General features: G+C 36.5%; 1 protein-coding gene across 1 annotated transcript; it reads right to left on the bottom strand.

Annotated features, from left to right (window-relative positions):
* Window positions 1-7,131: 7,131 nt before the first annotated feature.
* LOC104240300 (very-long-chain aldehyde decarbonylase CER1-like) lies at window positions 7,132-12,826 on the bottom strand. The gene is made up of 10 exons (XM_009795126.2): window positions 12,685-12,826; window positions 11,046-11,272; window positions 9,590-9,822; window positions 9,276-9,495; window positions 8,668-9,043; window positions 8,468-8,575; window positions 8,010-8,210; window positions 7,828-7,929; window positions 7,564-7,737; window positions 7,132-7,458 (listed from the first exon to the last, which is right to left on the bottom strand). The coding sequence occupies exons 1-10, from the start codon at window positions 12,742-12,744 to the stop codon at window positions 7,276-7,278; spliced, it is 1,884 nt and encodes a 627-aa protein (XP_009793428.1). The 5' UTR covers window positions 12,745-12,826; the 3' UTR covers window positions 7,132-7,275.
* Between the last annotated feature and the right edge of the window lie 405 nt (window positions 12,827-13,231).

Below are 13,231 nucleotides of genomic sequence, written 5' to 3'. Positions count from 1 at the left end.
TGCTTTACATAACCTAAAGTTAGTACTTATGTGACTATGAAAAAAAAAAGGAAATCAAATGAGAAGATGAGTGTTTAAATGTGTTTCTGGGTGTTGGAGTCTTGGTGTGGAAGAGGACTTATGCGGCGTTAGGGATTTTTGCTCCTACTATTTCTTGCTACTGTTCCGTTCCTACCTCTATTTGTGCCGTTCCTCATCACTTTATTTATCGCTCCCCCTTTTGGGTGTGTTAGATGCCTGTGCTATATAAGTCCAAGGGGTGAGAATTATGCTTGAGGGCAAAAAAAAAGAATCCTCCAGAAATAAAACGTCTGGTCCCCCTCAATTGAAAAAGATCAATCCTTTGCATTACCGGGACCGTGCACATGAAAATAGGAGATGCATAAGAATGAAATCCAAAATCTGTTAATGGGCATGTGAATGTGATTATGTGGCAATAGGTCATTGGCAAAAATTAAATAAATAAAAAAAGCACGTGGGTATGAGGGCAAAAAATAAGGGAAGGGATCACTTAAATTTCCTTTCTTGCCTCTGCTTTTGCTTCATCCATTCTTTGCCTCCTTGATTCCTTTTCCTTTTGTTTTGCTTTATTTGGTTTGTTCTTTTTTTTTCATTAATGGTAATATAAAATTACTACACAAAAATACTAGTTATCTATAATAAGTAATATTAGAAAGAGAAATAAAATAATTATATTAAAGAAATCTAAATAATACTCGGTATTTACTAAATACTTATAACTTAATATTACACTAAACCAAGTAAAAATATTTTTGAAACTTTTCTTTTTGATCCTCTGTAAGATAAAATAAAATAAAACTAACTAAACAAAATATCAATAATCTAAAATAAAGAAAATATTTTTGTAGTTTTCTTTTAGTTTTTAAGATAAAATAAGGCAAAGAAGTTTAAAAATAGCCAAAATAGCAATATTAGACCTAAAATAAATATATAAACGCTAAAATATGTAAAATTTTGAGGAGGGTCAAAAATCACATGTCTACAGGAGGGAAGTGAGAAGGACGAGGGTTCATCCGCTCGCATTCCGTCAACCGGTGCCTTCAGCCCGGCCCGCACCAAAAACTATTATAGGCGAGGGCGTACGGAGTATGGCCGCTCGTCAGACCACGCCCGCGGTCGAAGCTGTATGCTTGGAGGTTACTCATTAGCCGGAGACTCCAGTCGCATCAGTCCATTCAACTAGCAAATCTTCTCGCGTCGGTAGTGAAGAGGCCCCATCAAAGAGACGAAGGGTAGTGTTGGAAGGGGATTCTCTAGTTGAAACATCTTCGAGGGGCAACCTTGCCTCGACGTTACCCGAAATCCACGGTGGTGACAACCTGTACGTGGGGATAACACCCGTTGCGATCGTTCAATGGGCTATTGTGGCAGAGGGACGGAGTTCTAAGGCTGTCATTACTATTTCAGGCGGCCCATCGACATCTCGGCAGAACCGCGTCCCTTCTTCGACCAATGAGAGGGGGAAGGGAATCATGGTTGAAGATTATGAATCTGACTCCGACATTAGCCCTGAGGACATGAGGATATTCGAGGAGGGCTTTACCAGGACTGAGGTAAGAGCGAAAGGCCCTTCCTGCATACTTGAATTTCCATTGGATTTCAACCTGCTGCAGGACACGGTGGATTTGGTGCCGCAGTTCGATCTTCTATGCTCCGTCACTGATTGCGGAGCTCTTCAGAATGTCAGCGACTCTGAATTGTCATGCGGTGTGGCCGCGATGGGCCTAAGGGTGAGTTCACTTTTGTTTTCTTTATTTTGTGACCTTTATCTTTACTAACTATTTTTTTCCCTCTCTTTTTTTTAGACTTACATGCTGGAGATCGAGAGTGCTCGTTGGGCTGAGATGCGGGCCGAGATTTTTCTGAAGATGGTCAAAAAGTATCGGCGGTATCGCAACAGGTGTCATGAGATGCGCGAGTAGCTTAGAGTGGGTGCTAGTACCCAGTCCGCCAGGGAGGAGTTGGAGAAAAGAGATGAGGAACTGATGTGGTATATCCGTAGATGCAGTGAGTTTGAGGCGGGCAAAGGGGTTGCCGCGGAATGCGAGGACCTTCAGGCCAAGGTACTGTCTTTACGAGCTGAGCTTGGGCAAAATGCTGGTAGAGTCGACGCTCTCAGTGCAGAATGGGCGGAGAAAGTGGCCGAGCTGGAAAAGAAAATGGCCGAGTTGGAAAGAGTCGAGGGTGCTCGAGTGTCGGCTTTAGCGAGGGTGGCGGCACTAGAAGATACTATACGTGTCCTCAAGTCAGAGCAGGAATCTGAGAGGGCGATGGCCACGCTAAGGCAGGCACGGCTCGAAGAGTGAATTGGTGAACTTGATCGGGATGCTTCGAGCTTGGGAGACCAAGTTGTGGCTTTTGAAGCTGAGAAAGCGCAGTTATTGGCTCAAGCTCTCCCTCAAGAGTCTGCTTCGGCTACTGTTCCCTGCCGCCTGTATGAGCTATGGGTCCATGCTGAGGCCCAACGTGATATATACAAGGGTTTGTGGAAGGCGGAAAGTATTCCAGAGGCTGCCTTTAAAAATGCTCGGGCGAAGGCACGTGAGGCTCGTATTGCTTGTGGTTATGACCATGCGATACAGGAGGCTGGTGAGGGCGTTGATATTGAGGATGAGCTTCCTGATGATGATGATGGGGAGAACGGCGAATGACACCGAATGAATCTTTGTTGATGCTTCTGTACTTAGTTTTTTTTTTGTTCTTTTGTTGTTTATTTTCATCTTTTTCTTGAGGGCCATTTTTGGCCCTTTGTAAGGTGTGGTTGTTGTGCACGTACATTTAACTAAAATAGTTGTTTCGCGTTTTTTTGTGTATCTTTTTTTCTTTTTCCTTCTCTCCCATTTCTTTGTTTTTTCTTCCTTGGGGAGAAGATCTTCGAATTTCTCCGTGACGAGTCTCTGATCTTCTAATTGGGAATTCGAACGAGGGCAGATCTAGTTTGCTTGATCCGAACGAAGTCGGATTTTGTTGTGTGAGTTCGAAAGAAGTCACTTCGAATCTGCAAGTTCGGACGAGGTTGACTTCTGATTTGCCAACTTGGGCGGAATCAACCTTGATTTGTATATTCGAATGAGGTCGAATTGGCTTGCCAACTTGGGCGAAGTCAATCTTGACTTATGTATTCGAACGGGGTTGAATTTAGACTTGCCAACTTGGGTGAAGTCAGTTTTGGCTTATTTATTCGAGCGAGGTCGAACTTAGAGTTGCCAACTCGGGCGAAGTCAGTTTTAATTCATATATTCGAGCGATGTCGAACTTTCCTTTCATTTGGCGATGGCCGATAGCCGTAGGGTGTTAATTCGAGCGAGGTCGAAATTGTAACCCATTGTAAATTCGAGCGAGGTTGAACTTTCCTTTCATTTGGCGATGGCCGATGGCCTTAGGGTGTTAATTCGAGCGAGATTGAAATTGTAACCCGTTGTAAATTCGAGCGAGGTCGAACTTTCCTTTCGTTTGGCGATGGCCGATGGTCGTAGGGTGTTAATTCGAACGAGGTCGAAATTGTAACCCGTTTGTAAATTCGAGTGAGTTCAAACTTTCCTTTCGTTTGGCGATGGCTGATGGCCGTAGGGTGTTAATTCGAGCAAGATCGAAATTGTAACCCGTTGTAAATTCGAGCGAGATCGAACTTTCCTTTCGTTTGGCGATGGCCGATGGACGTAAGGTGTTAATTCGAGCGAGGTCGAAATTATAACTCGTTGTATTACTTTTATTGGAGAACATTACTCGTCGCCGTATTATTTATGTGTGCGTCGGGTTGAGTCTCGGTTTGTTTAACTTTGCTTTCACTGGAGCCACAGATGGCGCTAAATTGTTTGGCCAAAGGGTATTAAATTTTTTGTTAAACTAATTAATGAAGAAGATAGAGGATAAATCTTTGCCGAGGATAATTAACTCTAGATCTAAGTACGCCATATAAGAGAATAAGATATAATCAAATTTATAAATGTGTGGTATCATATAAGATATCAAATATAAATGATAGGCTTGCATTCTTAACATATTATCCCGTAATGTGGTGATGAAGACGGAAAAGATGGAATGCCATCGACAATAATGAGATCTATCTTTGTTGACTCAATAATCACGATTGCAGAGATTTACATTTTCTATCTAAGTCTTTTCTTGGTTTTCTTTACCTCTTCTCTCTCTAGGAGAGCAGCCCCCCTTTTCTTGTCTTCATACCTCCTATATATATTATCAATATTCCCTTTTGCCCAACGGCCTTTAACCAGAATGTCTTCATCCCTTGGTTGTACTTCACGTCGCCTCCCTCATGTATCACGACATTTACTTTGCCATACAAGTTTTTTGACTGCTCGATCTCGACAGTGGCCGAGATGCTCGTTATTATTACACCTTGTGATACGACCACATCTTAATCGACCTCTTACCATTCCTTTTAGCACTAATCCACGTGTGATCAGATTTTGACCCATAGAGACATCATCAGCTTCTTTCCTTTTGACAACTTTCTTTCCTTTTGTTGATACCTTGGATTTCTGCAATCATTTAAATAGGTTGTCATCGTTGAAAGTTAGATTTAGATTTAACAACCACATGCATTTGTGTTCGGACAAATATTTGGTGGTTTCATCTACCTTCTTCACCGCCCCTAATGCAGCCACCTCAAAACATACGGACAATCTTAGCTGGTTCAATATTATCCATACTACGGACAATACATGTTAGTCTGTACTTGTCACTTGTCATGAGTTGATAATAATTAAAAGGAAAATTTGTGACCATTAATTTCCTCAGTAATTTAACAAGGAGAACTTATGCATGATGTTCAACTATGTAGAAACTGATGAATTGATATAGCAGAAAAATATTTGTATGAATATTTGATGCGTTGCTCCTCTTCTGTCGTTTTATTTAGATGTTCATAGTTTGGTAATTTGAAGGTGTGCATATATATATATCAAAGTTTTGTAATCAAAATAATATAGTAGTATTTTTTTTTTTGGTATTCCTGAATTAAGATTAACATATCAAAATTTACACATATTTAATGATTACAATATTGATTTTAAATTTGAAAAATGGATAATTAAGCTACCGTTTGGACATAGATTTAGTTGAAACTTGAAAAAGGAGTTTTTGAAGTTGTTTTGAAAAATAATTTTTGGAAGTTGAAGTTGTGTTTGGACATGCATTTTATTTGAACAAAAGTTCAAATTTTGTGAGTGGATTGAAAAAATTTCACCCAAAAACTGTCTTAAACCAGTTTTTGGGAACTTAAAAAAAAGAATTAGTAAATTTTTTTCAAAAACTGATTATATTCCATGAACAATAATATTTTCAAAAAAAAAATTGAAATAAAAAGTTTAAAATCTATGGCCAAACGGGAGCTAAGATTGGTTGTTCTTTCAGTATCTGAATATATATAAATAGAACATTTGAAGAAAATAGTTGTACTTAATAAAATACTAAATTAGCAAAATATTGGAGAAAATTCCACTTTACGTGGTCTTGTTTTCTCAAGGCTCGTGTGAAGTGCTTTATTTAGTTTACCGGACTTTCTTTGTAGAGCCAGCTTTAAATGTGTGACGTTGACTCGCGTCTGCCTTTGTATATTTCTAATGTGTTATGAAGAAGTTCGGTGGTAAATTATTGATTCCGGATTTAAATCTTCTTTTTTCCCCTTAATTAGAGAAGATTTGGGGTTCAGGCAATTGGGAATTGACATTGGCATGCCAACTTTTACTCATATCCCTTGAAAACCATATTCTGTTCTTTTCCTTTGACCATTTTAGTTTTCGCTTATAATTGATGCGACGAGCAAGACTTATAAATGGCTTTTATGATTTGTTCAAAGGTTAAATCTTGCTCTTTATTTGTGATAGTTTTATACTTTAATATCATACAAGAGGGATGATTTGTGTGCTGCTCAATTTTTGCGTGCACTAAATTATCGAAGAACTTGGTTCTTCTATGCATTTCTTACACTACAGTTGTGGAATAAATAATGCAAATAGTAAAGAACATAGAGATTTTACGTGAAAAATACCCGACTCAAAAGGTGAAAAAATCACGACCTACTACCCAGTAGGATTTTTCCCAACACTTCACTACAACTCTGAGCCAACGACAAAGTTTATAAACCTATTGCAAACCTAAGGATTAAACTCTAACCCTTGTAGCAACACGTCACGGGCTGTTGCGACTACTTCAAGCTAACTCTAACTTGAATAAAATAACTCAATTACCTAGTACAATTTGCTTCTAAAGAAAGCTGAAAGGTACAACTCAAAATGCCTACTACACTTTGAAGTAGAAAGAAAAACAGCACATAAAACTATTTATGGAATTGGTTCTTCAATCTGGTTTGTGCCTCTTCAGGTTCATACTCTTAAATCTCAGAGGAATTGTTCACAGAATACCTTACTATTTTGCTCTCAATTTGTGCTTTCATCTTTATGTGTGTGATTGCCTATAAAAGAAACACAACTTATATTTATAGAGCTAGTAGAACAAGGATTAACTAGAGTTCTAATTCTTTATTTTTCCTTGATGGAAGAGTTCAGCTATCTTTAATTTCTAACTCTTGCCTTATCTTGGATAGAGTTCTCTTCAAGTAAGGGTCATGTTACTTATCAAATATGCAACCTTTTTGTTTAGGAATTATCAGCAATAACCACTTATACTTATCCCTTGCACATACATGCTTTTTGTTTGAATCTGACTGTGGCATGTATATACTGTCCATGAACTTGGTTCATGTATGGGTTCTTTCTCAATCATCAAAACCAAAATCGGTGATGTCAACACTTTGTTTGACGAGACAATCACTAGCTGAATGTTACAATCAATAACCATGGTCAAAGCACAGAGAGAAATTCGAAGACTATACTGTGGTATGCATTTTTGCATGGAACAGAGTAACTGTTAGTATTTGCTCCGGCGCATTTAAGAATCCCCTCTTTTTTCTTTTATACGAACTTTGTGAATCACAAAACAATATACTGGAGGCTCTTTAAAAGAGGTGCTGATACCATATTTGTAACAAATTTGTTATTAATTGGGAGTTCTTAATTCACAAAGGAAACCTGGAAATCCAATGAGAATGGAAGAAAATAAAGTTAATGGGAAAGAAAAGGGAGAAGGTTGTTAATCAATAGAAGTCATCATTCATGTTCCAAAATTTGTTCATATTACATCTTATATAACGCATACAGAGCTAATGCAAATGGCTGATATACTTGACCACGGATCCAGGATATGATCATATATAAAAAACAACCTATATTTCTAGTTGTTGGATTCAATAGCAGAAGCCAATGTTAATGGGCAAAAACCATGATCGAGACTAGCTTTCCATACTTTGTCAATATCAAACATCATGTTGCCACACTCGTGCTCTTTCCAACCTTCCAAGGCGTGCAAAATCCCAGCTATTCTCCACGCACTCATCACTCTTCTTGGCAGCCAATTCTAAAATTATAATAAATTCAATCGTGATCAATTTCTTTTACTATGATATGTAAGACGATAAAAAAATTAAAGAGAAATAAAGGATATTGGATAACCGTTTCTAACCTCACAAGAGTCTACATTTTCAAGATGTTTTGGAGTAATCATAGCTGGTGTGCTGAAGTAGAAGCAATCCTTTCGAGCTTTACTTGGTGGGAATTGTGAATAAGGAATAAATAATGTTCCTTTTGGTGCTTTCAATTGTTCATCTTCACTTAATCCATCCCCTACTAGCCATGTCTGCAGCATAATCAAGAACCTCTTTTGGTTGTTATGACTTATCAAGATTCAGGAGTGTATACTTTTCGATGTATTTTGGTTTATACTTACCTTTGAAACATTATAAGATTTCGATAGGACCAACTTAGTTGCAGCCTCAGGGGTTAGCTTTGTTTTAAGTCTCTTGTACTCTTCTTCGTCTAACGTGACAACCTATATATAAAAAAATTACATTAGAAATGAGAAAAAGGAAAATGAATATTGTGGAGGAGATTGACAGTGATCACATATACCTGAATTCCTCCTTGGCACAAGGCTAAGGCAATAGAGTAAGCAACTTTGGACAAACGGCCTCGAAAGACAACCTGGGAAGTTCCCTTAGGAATGGAGTTTAGGACCACAGCAACAGCTAGGCTACTTCCATCTACCACCTTCACTTTCAACTGAGGATTCCTTCTTATGTAAAGTTCACCACTGCTATTCAGCTTCTCTTCCTAAAAGGTTACATTTGTTTTAGAAGCATTAATTAGTACAACTGAGACCCTCTCCGCCCAACAAAACATTGGATATAGGGTGAGATGAGAAAAAAATTCAATTTTTATTCTCCCAAAGAGTCAATGTTTGTGATAGCTAACAGATGTTTTGATAGATGTATGCAAGAAAATCACATGTTAAGAAGAATCATGTAATTCTCTCATATTTAAAGTAAGGTTAAAGCATAAACTTTTTCTACATATATATTTTGACATACCTGATTTAAGAGTCCAAGGCTCAAAACCTTTATGCCTTTCTCATCTGCTTCCATGATTGCTTCCTCGATCAAATTGTTAATAGTCTCTCTTTGCCATTTCATGAAATACTGCAACAAAGTCAAGAATCAGTACAAATAATAAATTTAAAATTGGACCTGCGTAGTGTAACAACAGTCCTGAATAGTACTGATTTACTTACCTGTATGCGATACTTTGGGATAGCCCAAGTTTGTAATTTGAGATTCTTGAACAAATTTCTCTCGACGATAAATGTGTGACCATTAATCCAAGTAATCATTATAGACCATAGTGTGACGGGCCACATTAACCAAAAATACCACTTAGAGGACTGAGGCTTCGAGGCCAAGGATGCTAAACCTAGACGAAGATGGTAGATGGATTCTGGGGTGGTTAGATGTGTAAGGTGCACCACATCAGGCACTTCAGCTTCCCTCTCAAGTGACTTTTCATACAATATATCTGATGACTTGTCTAGTGTATCATAAATATAGTCATACATTGGCATGAAAAGTGAATAATTTGTCCTAAATTGAGTGTGATGTAGTGAGTGATACCTGTGCCATCAACACAAATGATCTTAGTGACAAAAGAACAAATAAAATCTTCACAAATACGTACAATACTGCAGTGATCACTAACGTGCCCAATAATCTATAGGAATTTTACATTCAAAAGAAAACTTTCATTTCCATAAAATTTCAGTTACAATTACCTAATAAGTGACCTAATTGTATAAATATTTTGCATTAAGTTAAGCTTGTTGAAATATAGGGCAAGAAGACTCACGAGGGCGTATACATCAAGTACTTGAGAGGGGGAAACATAGAGAATATCCACTTAGGAATGAGCTCAAAGTTGCAATGCCCCATGTTGTTCATGAAATCAATGTAGGTGATGTACCCACCAAATGCAGTTATAGAAGCAGTTCCAGTGAGTGTAACGGTGAGTAATGGTATAGCAAAGAGCATGAAATATGATATGTGCTCAGCAAACGGATGAATTACAGCTGCCAAAATACCAACAAAAAAAATCTTTTATAAGTCCTCATAAAATATTTAAAAAATAATATATAGTAAAACGGTTTTGAGAGGACAACATACAAGTGATGGGCTCAGTAGCAATAGAGGAGTGGTGATGGGAATGGTAACGAGAGTAGAGAAAATGGTGATGCAAAGCTCTGTGAAGCCAATAATAGAGAAATTCGACAGGACCAATATGAAGCAAGGCAATAATAATAATGCCATCAGTCCTCCACAAAGGCAAGTGATGAGCTTGTTCCAGCAACAGGTATCCGATATAGTATATCAGTCCATTAAATATGATCTGATCATCCCTACAAAATCATATATTCAACCTTAAATCAGTCATGCCATGTACAATTAAATTTGTATTTGCTTGCCTTTTGTTGGATCCTTTTTAGTTAAGAGTCCAAGAACCTAATAAATGGAGTATACAAGGTTTATAGGTATGCGCCAACCGAGAACAAAATTAATTCTGTAAGGTGAAAGCTTATATTATGACTCTTACCAAAATAAAAACTTATATTATGACTAAACCTTTCCAAAGCTTTAGGAAATCTAAATATTGCACCATAAATGCCAACTTTAGGAAAGCTTTAGAGAAGAGTTTTTTCCCACTTGCGCTATATTTTATTCATGTAAACTTACAATCTTTTTGCTCAAACCTTCTCAACACGATTGTTTTTCATATGCTTATGTCATTGGTCCGGCAGGCAGTACATGTTGGCGGTACCGGCCGCTGGTGGTGGAAGCTACTTGAATTTCTACCAAGATCTTAGAGACTTAGATACCATTTGAAGAAAAAATAGTGCACTCGTAAACTCAAAGATCTCAAAATTATCTACAATTTTGGATTGGCTTATTTTAAATGTTTATTGGCTTTTAAGAACTTTTTTATTTTGTGTGGTGTTTGGCAATGATAAAAGGTGCTTAAAAGCACTTACTTTTAGGCATAAAAAGTATAAAAATAAGTCAAAGGCCAAAAGTTGGGTATTACCAACTTATGGTTTTTGGCTTTTAGCTTGAAAGCTACACTTTTATAAGCCAATCCAAACACCCTCTAAGATTCTTATAATAACTTTGAATTATTTTTCAACATATACTAAAGATGAATAATAATATAAGCGAATTGGTGATTCTTAAAATCTTTGAGTACTAAAGATTAATAATTATTTTTTTAATCCAAATGTCTGGTCCGCTTTGAAACTGGATTAATCTGCATTTGCGCTGTAAATTTTTACTTTGGAGGGTAACACGCTTCCAACCAAAGGTAACACCATTCTCGGGCTCAACCCAAGACCTTTACTTGAGAATTGAAAAGTACTTACAACTCCACCACATCCCTTAGTAGTATAATAATATCTTAGTGTTAGTGGAGCAAGTAATGTGAAGTTAAAAGTTAAAATAATTACAATAAAATTAACACCTGACCTTAACAAGTGAAAGAAGTCAATTTTTTCCTTTTAGTTAGAAATCACTTACTACTAATGTATTATGAAGTGGATGAATGAAGGCGTAAGGATAGGAAATGACATACCAGTTGCTTTCTCTGTCAACTTGATCAAATTCGATGCTTCTATCAACAATTCGATTATTACCCCTGGCAGTCCTGTAACGGGATAGAGATATCCATATTTGGTTGTGAATCACTCTCGACAGTAGAAGTGGGAGTATGATTATGTATATAATGTCCCTCTGGCTTTCATCTTTGCTCATAAAGTATGTGTATATGCTGTGACCCACAAATGGTGCCAAAACCAAGTACTTCATTCCAGTCAAATCAATATTGTAAAAAAGTTAGCAGAATCCTTGCTATAATAAATTAATGATTAAAACAAAAACATAAAAGCCACAAAAAGAAAAAAAGAAAAAATAAAGGCAATGAGTTGCCAGTACTAATACCAAAACAGACCTTAATTATTTTGTAGAATTAACTCTATAAAACACTAGCTACGTACTTACTTAATAAGAAAATAGTACAATGTTTTCCTGGAACTTGTCACATTTAATAAATCTTTATTAAAGATAAAAAGGCTCAAAAGAATTCTTTTTTTCTCTTTTGGCCGACCGTACATCCCCCTAGCTAGCTCCCGTATGAACTTTTTTTTCAAAGAAATGATACAGAAAAGAATAGGAAAAACACAAACAATTAAACACAATATAATCTTCTCGTTATGTTGGACTGGAAGAACTCAGTGCAGTGCCGTAGAAATATGATGCATTAAAGGAATAGGGTATTTCCAACAAGAGAAGAAGAAAGAAGAGAAGCAAGTTGTTAAGCTACTCTGACAAAAATCAGAATTTGAACTTTACGGATTCAAGTTCGAAATACTATGACGTTATGTTTGATTTATTGGGTTCAGATTTTATTACTTGTACTTATTTAGTTAATTTTCTGCATCCGCATCTGCCTCAATATACTTAAGGGTTGTTTGGTAGGATGCATTAGATAAGCTAATGCATGCATTAACTTTGTGTATTAATAATACATTGTTTGGTAGATATTTTGAACATATGCATTAGTTATGCAGGCACTAGTTATACATCTTATTTTGTATTATCCTATGCATAACTAATGCATAGAAAACAATGGTATTAGCAATGCAATGGGTTTTAATGCTTGCATTAGCTTAGTTAAAGACAAAATTGTCCTTCAAAATTTATGCTTGATTAAAATATGCTAGTTAATATATTAATGCAAGTTCAAAATAATTCAAATAGTGAGAAATAAAATTATATCCCTAGTAAATAAATAAATAAATACTTAGCATATTTCTTTTTCTATAAATAAATATTTAATTTTATTTTACAATATAGGTAGACAAATAAAATAATTTTTTAAAGCTTTTTCATATAAAAACATTTCTCAACATATGTTTCTTTTAAAAAGTTAGAGTGTGGACTAGTTTTGAGGGCATTTTTGTAAACAAATAATTCTTTTAGAAACTATGCAATGCTTTAATACATCAAACCAAATAATGGATAAGAAATATGTCAGTATAACTAATACCAGCATAACTAATGCAAACATAACTAATATCAGCATTACTAATACATCATATTCAACATCATTCTTATGTACCCTGCCAAACGACCCCTTAATTTAAACATATGATCACGTATTGACGGGAAAAGATTAACGGGAAAAAATAGTCGGGGAATTCAAGAAAGATTACCTTGAAGTTTCCAAGAAATGTCCATGGCCAATCAGTGAGAATGCCAGGTTTAGAAGCCATGCTTTTGTACAGCTTCTTCCTTGCAAAATAAAGTGCTTGTAGTTTTGGCCACCTTAGATTGTTCTTCCTTTGTGTTCTCTTAAAAGCCTTTGCTTCCACTGCATTATATAGAGAACTCTATTACATCTAACAACCGTCCAATTAATGGCCTTTCGTGCACCACCCACCCACCCCCACCCCCACCCCCAAACCCCAGGAGCACAAGCACATGTTGACAACGGAGTTCATCACTTGGACATGAAGGCACACTCCATAGGCTAAGGCACATGTTCGTATGGCACAACTTGGTCTAAAGAAAGCAATTAGTATACATGTGTGTTTTACTAAAGATGGTGTAATACTTATTTCTCCTGCAACTTGTAAAGTACTTCCTTTTGGACTCTCTGCATATAAAGCCGGACAGATTCATTATTTACTTTGCTTAATTGGTATGATGATAATTATACAGGATTATACATATACTATATATATGTCCGTTATTTTTAGT

The sequence above is a fragment of the Nicotiana sylvestris genome, chromosome 1, assembly GCF_000393655.2.
Source record: "Nicotiana sylvestris chromosome 1, ASM39365v2, whole genome shotgun sequence".
In the NCBI taxonomy this organism is placed as follows: domain Eukaryota; kingdom Viridiplantae; phylum Streptophyta; class Magnoliopsida; order Solanales; family Solanaceae; genus Nicotiana; species Nicotiana sylvestris.
The sequence above is the reverse complement of the archived record's forward strand: the minus strand, read 5'-3'. Positions and strand labels throughout refer to the sequence as shown.

What these genes read in the sequence shown, in the direction of transcription:
- LOC104240300 (XM_009795126.2), bottom strand. Translation starts at nt 12,744, where the DNA reads ATGGCTTCTAAACCTGGCATTCTCACTGATTGGCCATGGACATTTCTT. An exon ending in CATTTCTTGGAAACTTCAAG is followed by an intron (nt 11,273 to 12,684) that starts GTAATCTTTCTT and finishes ACTGGAATGAAG; the next exon opens with TACTTGGTTTTGGCACCATT. An exon ending in AAAATGTAGACTCTTGTGAG is followed by an intron (nt 7,459 to 7,563) that starts GTTAGAAACGGT and finishes TTATAATTTTAG; the next exon opens with AATTGGCTGCCAAGAAGAGT.